Source organism: Paramisgurnus dabryanus, chromosome 1, assembly GCF_030506205.2.
Source record: "Paramisgurnus dabryanus chromosome 1, PD_genome_1.1, whole genome shotgun sequence".
Taxonomy (NCBI): domain Eukaryota; kingdom Metazoa; phylum Chordata; class Actinopteri; order Cypriniformes; family Cobitidae; genus Paramisgurnus; species Paramisgurnus dabryanus.
Genome location: NC_133337.1, coordinates 58,216,355 through 58,231,896, shown reverse-complemented (window position 1 = coordinate 58,231,896; position 15,542 = coordinate 58,216,355). Strand labels below are relative to the sequence as shown.

The 15,542-nt window shown below is 35.5% G+C and overlaps 1 protein-coding gene across 2 annotated transcripts; it reads right to left on the bottom strand.

Moving 5' to 3' along the window:
• Positions 1–1,581: 1,581 nt before the first annotated feature.
• On the bottom strand, positions 1,582–14,766 carry pcgf5b (polycomb group ring finger 5b). Of its 2 annotated transcripts, XM_065242601.2 has the most exons (9): positions 14,609–14,766; positions 13,021–13,261; positions 12,421–12,517; positions 11,845–11,900; positions 11,671–11,730; positions 8,371–8,516; positions 6,685–6,783; positions 6,484–6,573; positions 1,591–3,960 (listed from the first exon to the last, which is right to left on the bottom strand). In XM_065242601.2, the coding sequence occupies exons 2-9, from the start codon at positions 13,130–13,132 to the stop codon at positions 3,913–3,915; spliced, it is 708 nt and encodes a 235-aa protein (XP_065098673.1). In that variant the 5' UTR covers positions 13,133–13,261; positions 14,609–14,766; the 3' UTR covers positions 1,591–3,912. The 2 variants fall into 2 exon arrangements, with proteins under 2 accessions (XP_065098674.1, XP_065098673.1); XM_065242602.2 differs by lacking the exon at positions 6,685–6,783 and having other exon boundaries at positions 1,582–3,960.
• Between the last annotated feature and the right edge of the window lie 776 nt (positions 14,767–15,542).

Genomic DNA, 15,542 nt, shown 5'->3' with positions numbered 1-15,542 from the left:
TGACGTACCTTAACATTCCCTATTTCCTAATTTTTATGTAAACCTCATGGACGCAAAAACTGCTGGAAAACAGGCCAATCTCAACATAACACAGACTGTGACATCACTGTCGAGATGTACGCCCCAACATTAAATTACACATTAAATGAATTACAAAGTTGTTAAAGCTCACGTAACACACGCTGTTTCTGCATTTCTGATGTTAATCTGGAGTACCTAAAGAGTAGTATGACATCCTTTATATCTCCGAAGAGTCTTTAGTTTAATCAGATTTATAAAAGAAAGATTAGCTTTACCGAATCTTTCCGATAACGTACGAAACAATGAAGAAGTTACTACTGCGGGTGGAGCGAGTACGAGTCATGCCACACTATACAACACTCAGTGTTTAACTTATGACTTACTACATGTTCGTGTCATTTATATAATATGCACCCTCCTATTTACAACATAAGACAGAAGTCTTACTTACCGCATGCAACTCCTGACCCGGTTGGGAAAATCCAGTGCATCAAACACACACGCAAACTCCGCTGCGACCCCGGTTAATAAACTATATCCATTGTTTCCATAAGGCTGGATTTCTTCTCCTTACATCCAAAAACACACTTCTTCATTCGTGCCATTGTTAAGTTTTGAAATTAAACAAAGCTGTCGCGTGATGTGAATGTTTGTAAGTTCTAGCGTCTCCCGCTGATTGACGGGTGGGCGGGGTTTTCCTGGGGAAGTGCCCATATAAAGAAGTGATACATATAGAAAACCCCTGAAACGTCAGTTGGACCTGTAATCGAAAAAAACTTTCCGAAACTTGTACGAACCCTGGCGAAGTGCATTCGGCACAGAAATACACTGTTACACATCCAACTACTTTTTGACACTTTGCCTACATTTAGCATGAGGAAACAACTCTATAACTGTGTTAATAAGTCAGAATGCATGAAATACCATTGAATCACCCCTTTAAAATGCTAAAAACAAAGTTGTGACTGCTAAGCTATATGCTAGCATTTAGGCCAAATTTATACTTATGAGGTTACAGTTATGTTTTTCTGGTCCATACTGAAACCTTTTTTTTTTTTTTTTTGCCCGACAGCATTTTTTGGGATTTTCACAAAAGTTTCAAAAAATGCCTTCTAGAAATATATAAACATACAAATATATATGAAATAAAAGATCAAACCCTCTGCTTTCAAATAAACAAACAAAAACAAAACGAAAAAAAAAATTCATCCTATCTATATTTTTCCTCTGCTTATAAACTCTTAAATATGGTTATTTTTCTTCAAAAATAAATTTTTTTGGCAAAAAGCTGAAATAATTGAATTTTTTTGTGAAGGAATTTTGTTAGAGATCAGATTCAGAATGATTATAAAAACATGAACAAAGAGTAAAATTAATAAATATTTTTTTGCCTTAGCTAAACGTTTTCTCTTAATTGATGAGATAACCCGTCAATGGCGGGGAAAGAGTTAACAATCTCAAAACAATTTGTTGTTCCTCAAAATCTGTATTTTTGTCTAATAAAGGCTCAAACATGTGTTTATTAATGTTAGCTACTGGCATGAGCCTTAGAGCAGAGCAATCAGAGCAGAGCTCAACATTATTATTCAAGACCTTTTCAAATAGGGCAAAAAATAGTTCATTTCATTCAAAGGACAAATCCTAGGGTTGTAAATGGACATGTAAAAACTTTTCTGGATTTTTTGCACTTAATAAAGTTTCATACCTTCTATGTAAGTATCAAATAACAATTTAACATATTATTTCAATGAACTCTTAGGCACCTTTAAACACTGTGGTGCCATTCACACATTGCACAGAACAGCTTTAACTTAACCTGGTGAGAGTTTAGGGGAAGATGATCTGTTTTGGCCAACAAATGACAGATGTTAGAGGATAAACATTTAAATTTTTAGCAATTTTGTTTGTTATATGAAATACTTTTTGAGTGTGACAAATGTAAAACAATAAACAGTTGATTATTTCTTATTTGTCTCATAATAAACAGTGGAAAACTCCGCACCGGATCTGCACCAAAGTCAGCGAATCCGGTGCAGCTCTGTCTCGGAGTCGTCCGCTGCAAGTCAGGAGACAAAATCTATAAAAATTGTAGGAACAGAAACCAATAATATCAATATTCATAACGGTATTATTCTTCTGAACAAATACACAAATACAATACCTTGCATATGTTATATACAAGTCTAATCTCTACAGGAATCACCTCAGGGACCTAACATAACAGAATAAAAATATTCTAAGCAGCATTTTACATTTTTTACATAACATATATTTATATTTTCAAAAATATACAAGGGCCTCTTACAAAAATACATGTTGATCATTGCGACGGCAGGGTCTATTCATAACATCAATTGTTAATCTACCACATAAAACAATGTTTTAATCTCTAAAATATTAAGCTTTTTGCAAACACAAGTGCAATATAAATTTTGAAGGAACCCAGTTGAGATCTAAACAGGCTTCCATCAAATGTAGGATTCTGTCAAAATTCAAAAGCATTTACAGAAACATTTTTAAAAACATTCACAAAGACAAAAATCACAATTATTGTCCTTCTGTACTCGTTGTTTGATAGATTAGGTAGTTTTCCATGTACAAAAATTCAAGCTTTATCTTCACCACATGACATCAGAGTATTGTGGTTGTAAGGCAAGACAAACAATTTTTAGTCCAGTGTGGTCAGATGTTGTAGAGGTTGTCTTTGGTGTAAAATGCCAGACCTATACTCTGTAATGAATGCTTTTGTATGTGGTCAACCAAATCTGTTATTTCTACCTTGCAAAATTGAACTTTTTAATAAATAAATTTTTTTTTTGACATTGAATTAAAGTTATTTTTAAACCCCTAGCCTTAGGATTTATTTTGACATGACATAGGCAAACATGACTCACTAAAACCTCAATTCAGGACAGAAAATGCCAACCATAACGGTACATTCACATGGGGCGAAAGCGTTAACGCTCCTCATTCACTTTTAATGGGTGACGTCATGCGTTGCCAAACTGAATTGTGGATCCCTCAACGTCCTGTCACTGCCGTTGCTCGCGGCAGAAGTTGAACATTTCTCAACTTTTCAAGCGCCAAGGTGTGGGTCAGCCAATCAGATCGCCTTATGCAAATAACCTAGTGCGAGCCAGCCAATTATGTTTATGCAAGAACGGAGCATGTCTGCGGGCACTGTGACGTTGCCTTTCGTCAAGCATTATCGCTTTCGCCCTGTGTAAATGTACCGTAAAAAAGGTTCACAACACAAACCTCTTACTTAATGCGTTTAACTACATTCACCTATTAATGTAATTTTATAAAAGTAGGCACGACTGGGGAAAACTCACCAAAACCTTCAAATAAAAAAGGCATTTAATTACGCCTTTACAATGAAAATAATAAAAAAACAGATCCAGCTTTTGAAATCTTTTGCCCAGATAAATCACTTAATTTCATAATGTTAAAACACGACACTTTTATATCACCATTGCTAACAAATATAAGCTATCAAGACAGGTGTTTCACCGAATAACCCCTGTCAAGCAAAGGGTTGCCCCCTTGCAAATTTACTTAAGTGTAGATGAAAAGGCACTGTCAAACATAGATGTGATTTTTCTATCATGTAGCAATGTGAAACTGAGCAATTATTATATGCAGACTGAAGGCCATTAAACATGACAATTGTGTCACTTTGGCATCCTTGTGGCACATTACAATTTGTTCACATCTGCAGTAAACAACCAGGTTTTTTCAACAGTACATGTCTTTCTTTGAGGGTGAGAACAAGGAGTTTGTAGTATAAAACTGTCAGATCCTAAACAGAAAAGTACATCTTCTAACCTAGACACATTCATTCAATTTGCTGTCTGTTGAAGGGCTGAAATTAGTGCAGGAAATTTCCACCTAGCCGAAGTCAATACGTGGTCGATATTCAAGTACCATTGGATAGACCTAAAAAAAAAACAATATGTAGATTGTAAATGACAGTATTTACAAATAAAAGCACATTGTGCAAATAGGACAATGTTTTTTATATTATGTTATACTGTAAAAGGCTTTTCATGCATTGATTGCATCGAGTGCCATAAAGAAAGCAACTATCCTAATTTAGTTCAATAATTTTTATTTTTTTGGTTGAGTAAACACAATTTAGTTGGTTTGGGTTAAATTAATTTAGTTGAGTCCAACTAAACCAACTTAATTGCATTTCAGATGTCAAATAAATGTCTTGGCAATGTTACTTAAACGTAACAATTTTAAGTTGTTCACAAAATAAGACTTTTTACTTAAAGAAAAACAATCTTCTTTTACACTTACCAGTGATGCGCGGGTCAATGTATAAACAACCAGCACCTAACTAACATTTTCAACTAACCCGCCAGCAACTCGGACCAATATAGCGCGTTATGAATGTGTTAGCATTTAGCCTAGCCCCATTCATTCCTATGGTACCAAAAAAAAGTTTTATTTTGTGGTACCATACTTACTGGTATAACTCCTCATGTAACAGTCTTTAAAAAGGGAAAACACGGAAGTGTTTGGTGGCTTCCCTGTTTGGTACCATAGGAATGAATGGGGCTAGGCTAAATGCTAACACATTCACGACGCGCTGTACAGTGCACGCATTGAAAATAGATAGATTTGTATTAATTCGTCTAATTTGAGGTAATAACATAGTTTAATATGGCAAAAGGGTAGACTATTCCTTCAACAGACTGCAATTGATAAACTGGTGATACGTAAGGAATAATTATTGATGGAATAACGCACACCCCTCGCGTCGTGCCATTATTACACCGCTGGTGTACATTATTTTCAAATAACAATTATTCAATTATTCTGCTTATACCATGGTTACCACAGACATTGCTCTTGTGGTTATTTTAAGACATTTGACAGGTTAGGTGTGAGTTTATCGAAAAATCAAAAAATCTATTCTGATCAATCAATCAGAATAGAGCATTCAACAATATAAATAATGGATGTTATCTAATCTGAGCAAAACTGCATATGTGAGAATGTAGCATTACCAACATACGTGATGTAAAGTGCGCCCTCACAAGTTCACTTGTACAGCATATTTGGCCCTATCAGAGATCTATTTTTAGAAAGGGAAGGAGATTTCTCTAATGTACCAGGGAGATGCCGTATAGGGCTATTGACCCAGTTCTGTGCCATTTCATTGCACAATGAATTATTTTTTAAGCTCACCTAGCTATCATACACTAAGGAGCTTGTCAGAAAAAGATTTGTGTGTTTTTTGTTTGAGCCCGAGAAAAATTGAATCCAAAAGCTCATTATGTGACTTATTCAAATGTTGATCTGATGCAGCCATGAGGCAAAATCTAAACTGTATTTAATTTAATCTGAACTATGATTTTATCATTTTTAACTATACAAATAAATAGTATTTTAATTTTTTGTACATCTTTCAAAATGTTATAACTCAGGTGACACATAGGGAAATGTTATGTGATTTCATAGTAAATATTTTGTGTTTGATTTCCACTTAATATCCAATATAAAAAGCAGTATAGGCGAGCCGAGTAGTATGTCTGAATTCATAGCATTCGAAAAACAGTACCCCAATGGCCTACTACTTAAGGAAAGATCCTGAAGTGTTTATATGATGGGCACTTTACTATCCCGTGAGTCTCCAGGAGAGGAGTTATCAATCAAAGGAGAAGTAGAGATGTTGTTTTATTAAAAAAATTGTTAAATTGCACTTGTTTGACGTCATTAACGACTAACTTGTTGTTATTATGAAGTATGTCACCTAATTTATCAACATGACGGATGTAGTGCGTCCGAATTCATTCATACTATGCATGTTCATACTATACAGTATCTACTGTTTTAACGGTCGATGAGTAGGTAATTCATCTAATTCAGTACCTACTGTCACAGTTTACGATTTCGGACACAGGGAATGAAGCCTGTGGTGAGGCAGCTGTCCCTTCCTTTACAACTACAGGGACCTTTGACCCCATAGCTTTAGAAGGCATGACAGTCTCGTGTAAAAGTGACAATCAAATGCTAGAATTAACTCTGAACTTCTCTGCTAAGATTATGAGGTGAGTGTAAAGCTCAGGTCTTAAGTTCATTGCTGTAGTTGTAAAATTGTAAATACCATAAAGAGCATGAACTTCCTGTCAAGTTCAATGGATTCAACAGGGAATCAGCAGTATGCTCATGAAAGAGTTATTACTAAACAATCGCATAATATAATGTATAAATTAATAACATTAGTCAATCTATAACACATATATATTATTTGTATCTTCTGCTGAAATTATGGTACTTGATAAATGTGTTTAATATTGTTTTACTGGAATTATTAAATATTTTGCTATGTAGTTATGCATATTTGTTTATAGTTCGTCCATGGATTGAAAGATCTCAGCATTTTCAAAGTGCAGAGGATTTATAGATCATACACACGAGTCAAGAGAAGGACATACTGGATTGGCTTACATTTTCTCCTTGAAGCCTCCAGCGGGTCATGTAGATGAACTCCATGGTGTGGTCCTTACCCATGATCTCACCATTGCATAGAACATCTAGCTGCAGAAAGAGGCACCCATTTAATTGTACAGTAAATCACACCAAATCATATGATTGAGTTTAGAGGAAATCTGTTTAGAGGACATGGGGTAAAAGACATCCAGGTATTACCTCATAAGAACTTGGAAGCTTTAACTTTAGACTTAAAAACTTTTTGATTGTTCCGACAGTTACTCTTGTTGAGCAGCGAATAAACTTCTTCATTAAGCCCTAAAAAACAAAACAAGAAGCTAGAAACTGCCATACTTTATTAACAACTGAGTAGTTGACAAACCAACCCTTAAATGAACATGAAACTGTCATCCTGTCAGCCCTTTAGGTCTTTGAGTGTTATGAAAGGATCGTGACAGTCCTGTGTTTTGTGTCTTGACGCATGATGTTAGGGTCTTGAGTCTTGTGATGGATATTGTCCTTGGTTTTAGGATCTGAACTCATGCTCTGGGTTTTGTCTTGTTGTGAGCACACTGCCTTTGATATCTCCTTGGTGATTTGTGCTTCTTGTCTTGTTGTTAGGCTGGAGCATAAAGTCTAGATTTCACAACTTCTAGATTGTCCTTGTTTGCCATGTGATCCAGACTCAAATGCTATATGGTTATGTTCATGTTTGGATCCTGAAACTTTAGTTCTTGTCTTGGTTCTTATTCATTGTATTATGATCTAAACCTATTCTCTGGGTCTTTAGTGGTTTTGTATGTTACTTTTCTTTCATCCTGTGTTCATTGTGAAAGCCCCACCTCCTTGTTTCCTTGTTGTTGTTGCTGTGTTTTCTTGTCAAGTCCAGTCCAGCCAAGTTAAGTTAAAGGTGCATTGTGTAACGTTTAGAAGGATCTCTTGACAGAAATGCAATATAATCTACATAACTATATTATCAGTGGTGTATAAAGACCTTACATAATGAACTGTATTGTTTAATTACCTTAGAATGAGCCGTTTTTATATACATACACCCCTTATATGGTAGTCGCCACCATGTTTCTACAGTAACCCTAAATGGACAAACGGTTCTATCGGAGTGCGTTTTGCTTATATGTTGTCTCAGACAATACCGTGTTTGCCCTGTGGCGGCTACCGTAGCTTCACTAAGCATTTTAGTTGGTTGTAATACACAGTCACACCACTAGGTGCTGCAAAAAGTCCCACAATGCACCTTTATGGTGTTTTTTCTTTTGTATTTCTAATGTCATTAGAGGTTTTCTGTGATCTTCTGATTTTCTGTCAGTCCTGCTTTAAGCCTTTTAGTTATTGGCCCTGATTTGGTGTTTTTAGTTTTTGCTTATGAAGACTTTTTTTTTAAACCGGCGCTGTGCATCTGGGTTCTCTGCCTCGAACCAAAACGAAACAATTTGTAACCAAAATGTATTTAAAGACTGAATAATGCAATATACTAAAATATTTTTTTAACATGCACAAATAAATCAAAAGCAACAAGATCAAGACTCAATTTTAATGTCATGTCGGCTTCAGTAAAAGTGTATTTCATGGTTATGACATGACTGTGTAACTGTAGTGACAGGCATTTGTAAGATTAACAGTAAAAAAGTCACGTTGTCAATTAACAAGGATGTAAAAGATGATAGAGAGGACTGAGTTTTGGAGGTTAACTGGTTAAATGCAGGCTTTATAAAGCCTAAGAATCTGCTTCACCTTTAATCTTCAAATGTCAACGACAAGGATTTTGTAGGAAAATATGCTTTTTTAAAGGAGGGAAAGGCTAGCATACAGAAATAAGCAAAAGACGAAGTGACACTGGAAAAGACAAACAGGAAAAGGAGAAATGTATAATTCAAGATGGCTGACCTTAACAATGGCTTCTCCCATCTGGCTGTTGTTTCGCAAGCAGTCCAGACAGATGGCTATCTGAGGATCACTTCTGTGGTAGTCTCCATTACCGATATTATCATCTTCTTCATCTAGTTTGGCTTTCTTACATAAAGGGCCATCTTCTGCAATAAAACAAAACAACTGCTAACTTTTGTAATTTAAACATAAAATTTTTGTTGTACAGTTTAATGGTAATAATTTTACATTTAATTGTCGAATGAATTTTCTTAAACAGATTTTTATTTGCAAGTTTTCCTTCACAAACTTGCCAAAACATCTCTGTAAACTCCAAGAGTATCCAGTAAATGTATAGCCTATCATAATATCAGAAAAAAAAGAAAAATATAAAATTTCCTTGAGAAACACTCAACAGACATCATTTTGATTTACTCTATACTAATTATGTGCTACACTATTTGCTTTCGTGACAAATTCGGAGCACAAAAGCAAACATTTCAGACAAACACTGAATAGATAAACTAATGAAAAACAACATCTGCATCTTTCCTCAGTCTTTCTTTTATATGAAATAGATCCTTTTCCAAAAGATGCTATTGGGAAAATTACGAATGCACGTGCTCATTATCTCATCGTTCAGAGCGGCTTACAGCTGCAAACACTTACAAGTTGCCTTGGAGACTCCAACCATTATGAAAGTCATTCATGCTGGTAAATACATTGAGCAAAAGACCTGAAGATTGGCAAGTTTGTGGTACACCACACCTTTATACTCTGTACACTACAACCTACTGCACAAGTAGGACTAGTCATTTAAGTTAAATCAGTGGTTCAAACTGTGGGGCTGGAGATGTTGCCATACAGTTTTATAAATTTTTTTAAAATACATAATTTCCTCATAAATTTTATGCATTTAAATCTATATAAAAAAACAACTAAAGCTAACTAATGCAATGGGATGCACTCTTCACATGGGTGCACGCACGCAAAAAAGAGTTAAATGAATGTATAGCTCTCCTTTTTGTTACATTGACAAAATATTCCAGTGTGTAATAAATATGTCGTAAATATGTTATTTGCTGAACAGGGTGTTACTTATATGTTAAGGTATATTCCCCATTCAATAAAAGTTAGGCAAAGTTAACAGCATTTGTGGCATATATGGCTTACCACAAAGAAAAAATGTTTGACCTGTCACATGTTCATTCACATTTACATTTATACATTCAACAGATACTTTTCTCCAAAGCCACATACAATGCATTTAGTATATACATTTTTATCAATATTTGTGTGGCCTGGAAATCGAATCCACAATCTTTTGCACTGCTGATGCAATGCTATGTGTTTAGTTTACCAGTCGCAACAAAGGACTGATGACAATAGCCTCACACCTGTATAACACTCTGTACATTAAATAATAGTGCTCATATAAAGCTTACATTTACTGTAAATTACTTTGGATTAAAAGTGTCTGCCATATTTATATATGTAATGCATGGGTCTTTAACAGGGGGTCCGGGGACCCTTGGGGGTCCTTGGTGATAATACCCTGGGTCCTCCAAATACAGTTTGAATGTAAAATAATATTTTTGGAAAAATGAAAGTAGGCATCAAACAAAATTGGATTAATAGGCTAATAATAAAACATGGAAACTTAAAATGAAAAGCACAACTTTCCCACAATATAATCTGTTCAGTTAAATAAAACTGTTATGTAGTTTGCCAAATATTATTATTTTAGTCTCTTCGTAACATAACCATAATAGCAAAGTATTTATTATAAATAATAATAAATACAGCTCCACCTCTATATCCATTAAGGGGTACCTAGCCTAAAAAAGGTTGAAAACCACAAATATAGGGGTGGTTTCCCGGACAGAGATGAGCTTAAGCCAGGACTAGACCTTGTTTAATTAGAAAATATACAGTAACTAGTTTTAAAAAAACATGCCTCCTAAAAACTTTACTTGTGTGCAGTTTGAGGCAAAACAAAGGGCACTGATGTATTTTAAGATATGTCCGTGCAAGTTGGTTTCAGTTTGGACACCTCTTACATGTATTTTAGTCTAGGACTAGTCTAATCCCTGTCCGGGAAACTGCACCATAATGTATTGTGAAAATGGTTCAACCCTGTATCACGAAATTGTGTACCTATAGTCACGTAAATTTTTGAGTCTTTTCCATGACACTGACATGCTTTTCCGCATTTTTGGGTGAACATTTCTGTCACGTATTGTTACTTAACTGTTTTGTATTTTCAAACCATTTTCGCTTTGGTTTAGAGTTAGATTTGGTGTTTGCGTTAGGATGTCACTTTAAGTATTGGTTTAAACCTTTTTTTCATGATTTATTTTTTTAGATTTTCTGATTTTTAAACCATTGTCGCCTGGCACTAGGGTGACACCCCATTCAGACAGCCAGCGACCAGCAGTAGCAGAGCGATGCGATCTCATTTATTTCAATGGAAACCGGGCGACTTCCGGCGGCACGAGCGAAAGTGACCGTTGGCGACCGTATGGGCGTGTCCAGCGGCGCAAGAAAGTTAAGAAAAGTTTAACTTTATGCAAATGTCGAGCGAATTTCATGAGCGATTACCAATGAGAACGAAGCAGTGGAGTTCACGTCATCCTTCTCTCGTTAGTTACTGGCATGGATGGTACTCATTTGTTTATGACACGCAGATTTAGAAACGCCTCATTGAAAGAGACGGGCGACACACAGCGATTATATCGCTGGCTGTCTGAATGCGGCTTTAGAGTTGGGTTTGAGTAAGGATGTCATATTATGTAAATGTAACCCTAAACCAAAGCGACAATGGTAAGAAAATTGTACAAAACAGTTGAGTAACAAATACGTGACAATGACACGTTAACATAAATGTGTGACATGTTCACGCAAAAGGCAGAAAAGCGTGTCAAGTGTCACGGAAAAAACTCACCAATTTACATGACTATAGGTACGTCATTTCGTGATACTGGGTTGAATGGTTAGTTCTCTGTAAAAAAGTTGAGTTAGTTAGCTGTTTTAAAATTAATTCAAGAGTTAATTCAACTCAAAAATATTTTTTTGAGCCAACTTATATTTTTAAGTTGAATGAACTCAAAATTGAAAGGCAACCAGGTAACTTCCTTTTTTAAGTTGAACCAACAAATTAAGTAGTCTGATAAAATAAACGAAAGTTACAATTCTGGTTCAACAAAGTAACCAGATCTCCCATGATTCATGTAAAGAAGAGTGAAATGTTTTTTTAATACACCTTAATACCCAAACAATTAAAAAGGTAACATAAAATTAGTAAAAAAAAATGTAATTTACCACCAATATTTTCTTTTGACTTGTTTTTTCTCCAGAATTCAATTTCTTGCTGCTGTTCCTCTAAATAAAAAATACAAATAATTAAATGTAATGCCTTTTGATATGAACTGAGTAATAAAGAATAAAAAATGTCAAACTACTGACAATACAGTAGTGTGTAATATCAGTGCTTACTTTCTCTAAGACCAGGCACAAGTTTGAATATGATTTCTTCTAAAGTGTTGTCGAGCCTATAAAGAAAAAGGATGATGAGACAAAATTGATACCAATAACATAGTGCAGACATGTGAACTACCAGTCCTTTCAACACTGACCACTGACACATCTGTTAGCAGAGATCAGAATGATACTGCTCTTGTTATCATGCTATCCTTATGTCTGGTGTAGGGGTAGAGATGCATCAGAGGTGTGGAGATGCAAAACCACACTGGGTCAGTCTCACAGCTGACACTTTGGCTCCAGAAAACAGTCCGGCTGTTGCCTGGAATGCTGCCCAACCCGGATTAAATTCACTGTCACTCTACAACTCTGTGCTACCCGAAACCAGGCAACTGTGGGCAAAAATCTCTTAGATCTACTACAAGGCGAAACAGCCAGTTGTGTTCTGGATCACCTAAACAACTGGCTTTGAACCACTAATTAATTTGCATTGGGGTATACTCTACAATGCTGCACTGAAACTGATCCCAGACCAGTCAAAGCAGATTTGCTGATGTATTTGTAGCAGGATAGAGAATCAATCCGGTTTACCTTAACATCTCCAGGGGATTTGTTTCATGAACCTGGATACCACATTTTGGGCACTCATTGCTGTCTTCAAAATGCTGGACTATACAGCTTTTACAAACTGTTGACAGAGAGAGAGAGAGAGAGAGAGAGAGAAAGAGAGAGAGAGAGAAAGAAAGAAAGAGAGATTATTACATTTGCAGCTCACAATCTCTCTGATCTCTTCCTACATTTTGAAGTTCACCAAAATTCTGTAAGACTGCCCTCATACAGTATTACAATTAAAATCAAGACTTCACAATGGCATATAGATAAAGCTTCTGCTGCGTGACCAGACGAACACCTAACATCCCACCAGCAAAACAGCGTTGAAACTACCTTATTTATCTGTGCTCACACACAAGGCTTTCAACACACACAAACTGATATGCTATTATGAGTGAACTTACTCTCTCAGAAATAGCCACTGCCCACACACAAATGACATTGACATTGATATAGCAGAAGACACAATCAGGTCATAACTGTGTGGGATGCTCAGTTAGATAGTCCTCCAATGTATTTTGAATGACTTTAAGACATGACATTCGTTTCACTTAGTATTCGTTTCACTTAGATACTCACAGGTGTGTAGGCACTCTGTCACAGTGGTGGGCTTTATCAGGTATCCTTTACAGACATAACAGGTTATGAAATGGTTGAAATCCTTCACCAGATGTTTCTTCTGTAATGTCATTGTCACAGATGACAAAAGATGATGTGAGGATCAAGTGGAATGCAGATTTAACCACTTTATGGTTCAACTGCACTGTTCTGCTGAAGAGCTCCTGGCATTTTCTTCCTTCGTGACATCATGGGTACAGACCTGTCCAAATGAATTTAATAATCTTATTTCATAATTTGATGCAATATTATTTAGTCTGATTCACAAGCTCATAATAATATAATTTGATTTGTTGGGATTTCACTGGAATGTCACTTCGATGCATTTGACTTAAATCTACATAAAGGTAAGTAAAATTTAATTGCATTATTTAGGAACATTTTAACATACATAAGAAATTGTAAGCATCCAATCCAGATTTAATTTATTTTCATTAGAAGACCAGTTTGCAGAACAACACATTTTTTCATAAACATACAGTTTTTGATAAAAAAATAACAGTTTGTACACTTAGAAATATTTGGGTACATTTTCTGCATAGTATATTTGGGTTAATGAAAGTAAACTGCAATTTTATGTTTCAAACAGAGATGGCGGTACAGATGAAATTGTTATTGATTGCATCTTTAATTATTTTATATTTTATTTGTATTAATTATTTCATTTGATTTATTTGGTTAAGTTTGTATGTAATTTGTGTTATTAACTTACATTGAGAACTGAACAACCTTTGTCTACAGGTGCATCGTTAGGTTCGAGTTAAGCCCCGCCCCTGAACTTTCAAAGTGAAAGTGCAGAGACGTTCGCTTCATTCAATGACAACAATATAGAAACTTTACATTATAACTCATTAAACTTAACGTGTAACCTAAGGAAAGCATGACATATGATTTGTGTACTATTGTAATAAGCCATTTGACCAGAATACTGGGTCTGTAACACAAAACTGCCATACCTTGTCTAGTTTGACTACTTGTAGGCTAATATCGGTTAAGATCAGACTTAAATAGAAATTAGATATTTTGAGAAATACTAACTGCCACCCACGGTGGTCTATTATCTACACTGAATGTCCCAACTGATCCTTGTATATCGATATGGATGAAATATAGCCTACGTGTCTTTCAAGACCACTGGTTTACAGGTCAAGGCGGTTGATCCATGTCCATCATCACCCTCATGTATCCGTCATGTTCCTGTTAACTAATCTTAGTTCTGTTCTTCATTTACCTAGATAGATAGATATTATAACCATAAACATCGTAGCGTATCTGACTGACACTCGTCTCTAGCTACGATACAAACAGGCGTATCAAACAGACTAACAGCTGAACTTGGCACCATACAAGTGTCACTTTCCGTAATGTACAGAGTGTTTTATCGTTCACCACCAGTGCGCACTAAATAACCAGCACTACCCTGACAACTATCCTACAGAGACACGCTGACGAACTTGATACATACACGACTGCATTCTCATCCCAACCGAAACTTTGCGATGCCGGAGAACAGAAAGCGACAGGCAGCTGCATCGCGACCAGCTCTTACCTTTTTCATATCACTGGTCCATGATGATTATGCGCATTGATTTAAATAAACGTAGTATTTAAGCTGGTTTAACTAATGGTTGTGGAAGCGACACAGAACACGGAACTGGATTCATTTGATGATGGTACGGGGAAGGGGGCGGAGGACTTTCCAGTTCTTGTTTACGCATTGCTGTTTTATTCATCCCATGGCATATAGTCTCTGATTGGACACAAACTAGGGCGCAGCCTTCAATTACTAACTAGTCCAGTAACAGAGCATTATAAGATGTGAGTGACAGTCCAGCGGAACCAGTTTATCAGAGTGCTGACTCTGTCAAGTTATGGGTGGTTCATATAATTATAACCTTCCCATTTATATGTTTTTATATGCCAGCTAGGCTGGTACTAGACCGCTTTGCACTGGAAATTTTCAAATTAGATCTACAGAGCAAAAGTAGCACATAGATAAGCGGTAATAGGCTCATATAAAGATTCATTTTAGACATTAACACAAAACAATACTGTAAGCTATTATGTATTTACTATAGTAAAATGTAGTAAAAAGAATACATAAAAAACTAAAGTTTTTTGTAGTAAAGAAGAAAGTAATACAGTATTTTTTAGCCTACCATTTACATAGTTCAATACTTTACCAAAGCATAGTAATTACTGTAGTATACTACAGTATTACTATAGTAATTAGTCTAGTAGCCTACAGCATTTTTTTTTCATTTGGAAAGAGACAGGTGCATTTAAGTATTAACACATACGGATGCCATTGTATTTTAATGTAATCTTTCTAATGCTTAAATAGCTTACACATAATAATTTTAATCATAAAATGTTATATGAAATATTAGGTTAGGGGTTGGTGTCTTTTGCATATCACATGTATGGGTGTTACATTATGCTTTTTGTGATGCATATTTGCATTTAAATTGATTCAACAAAGG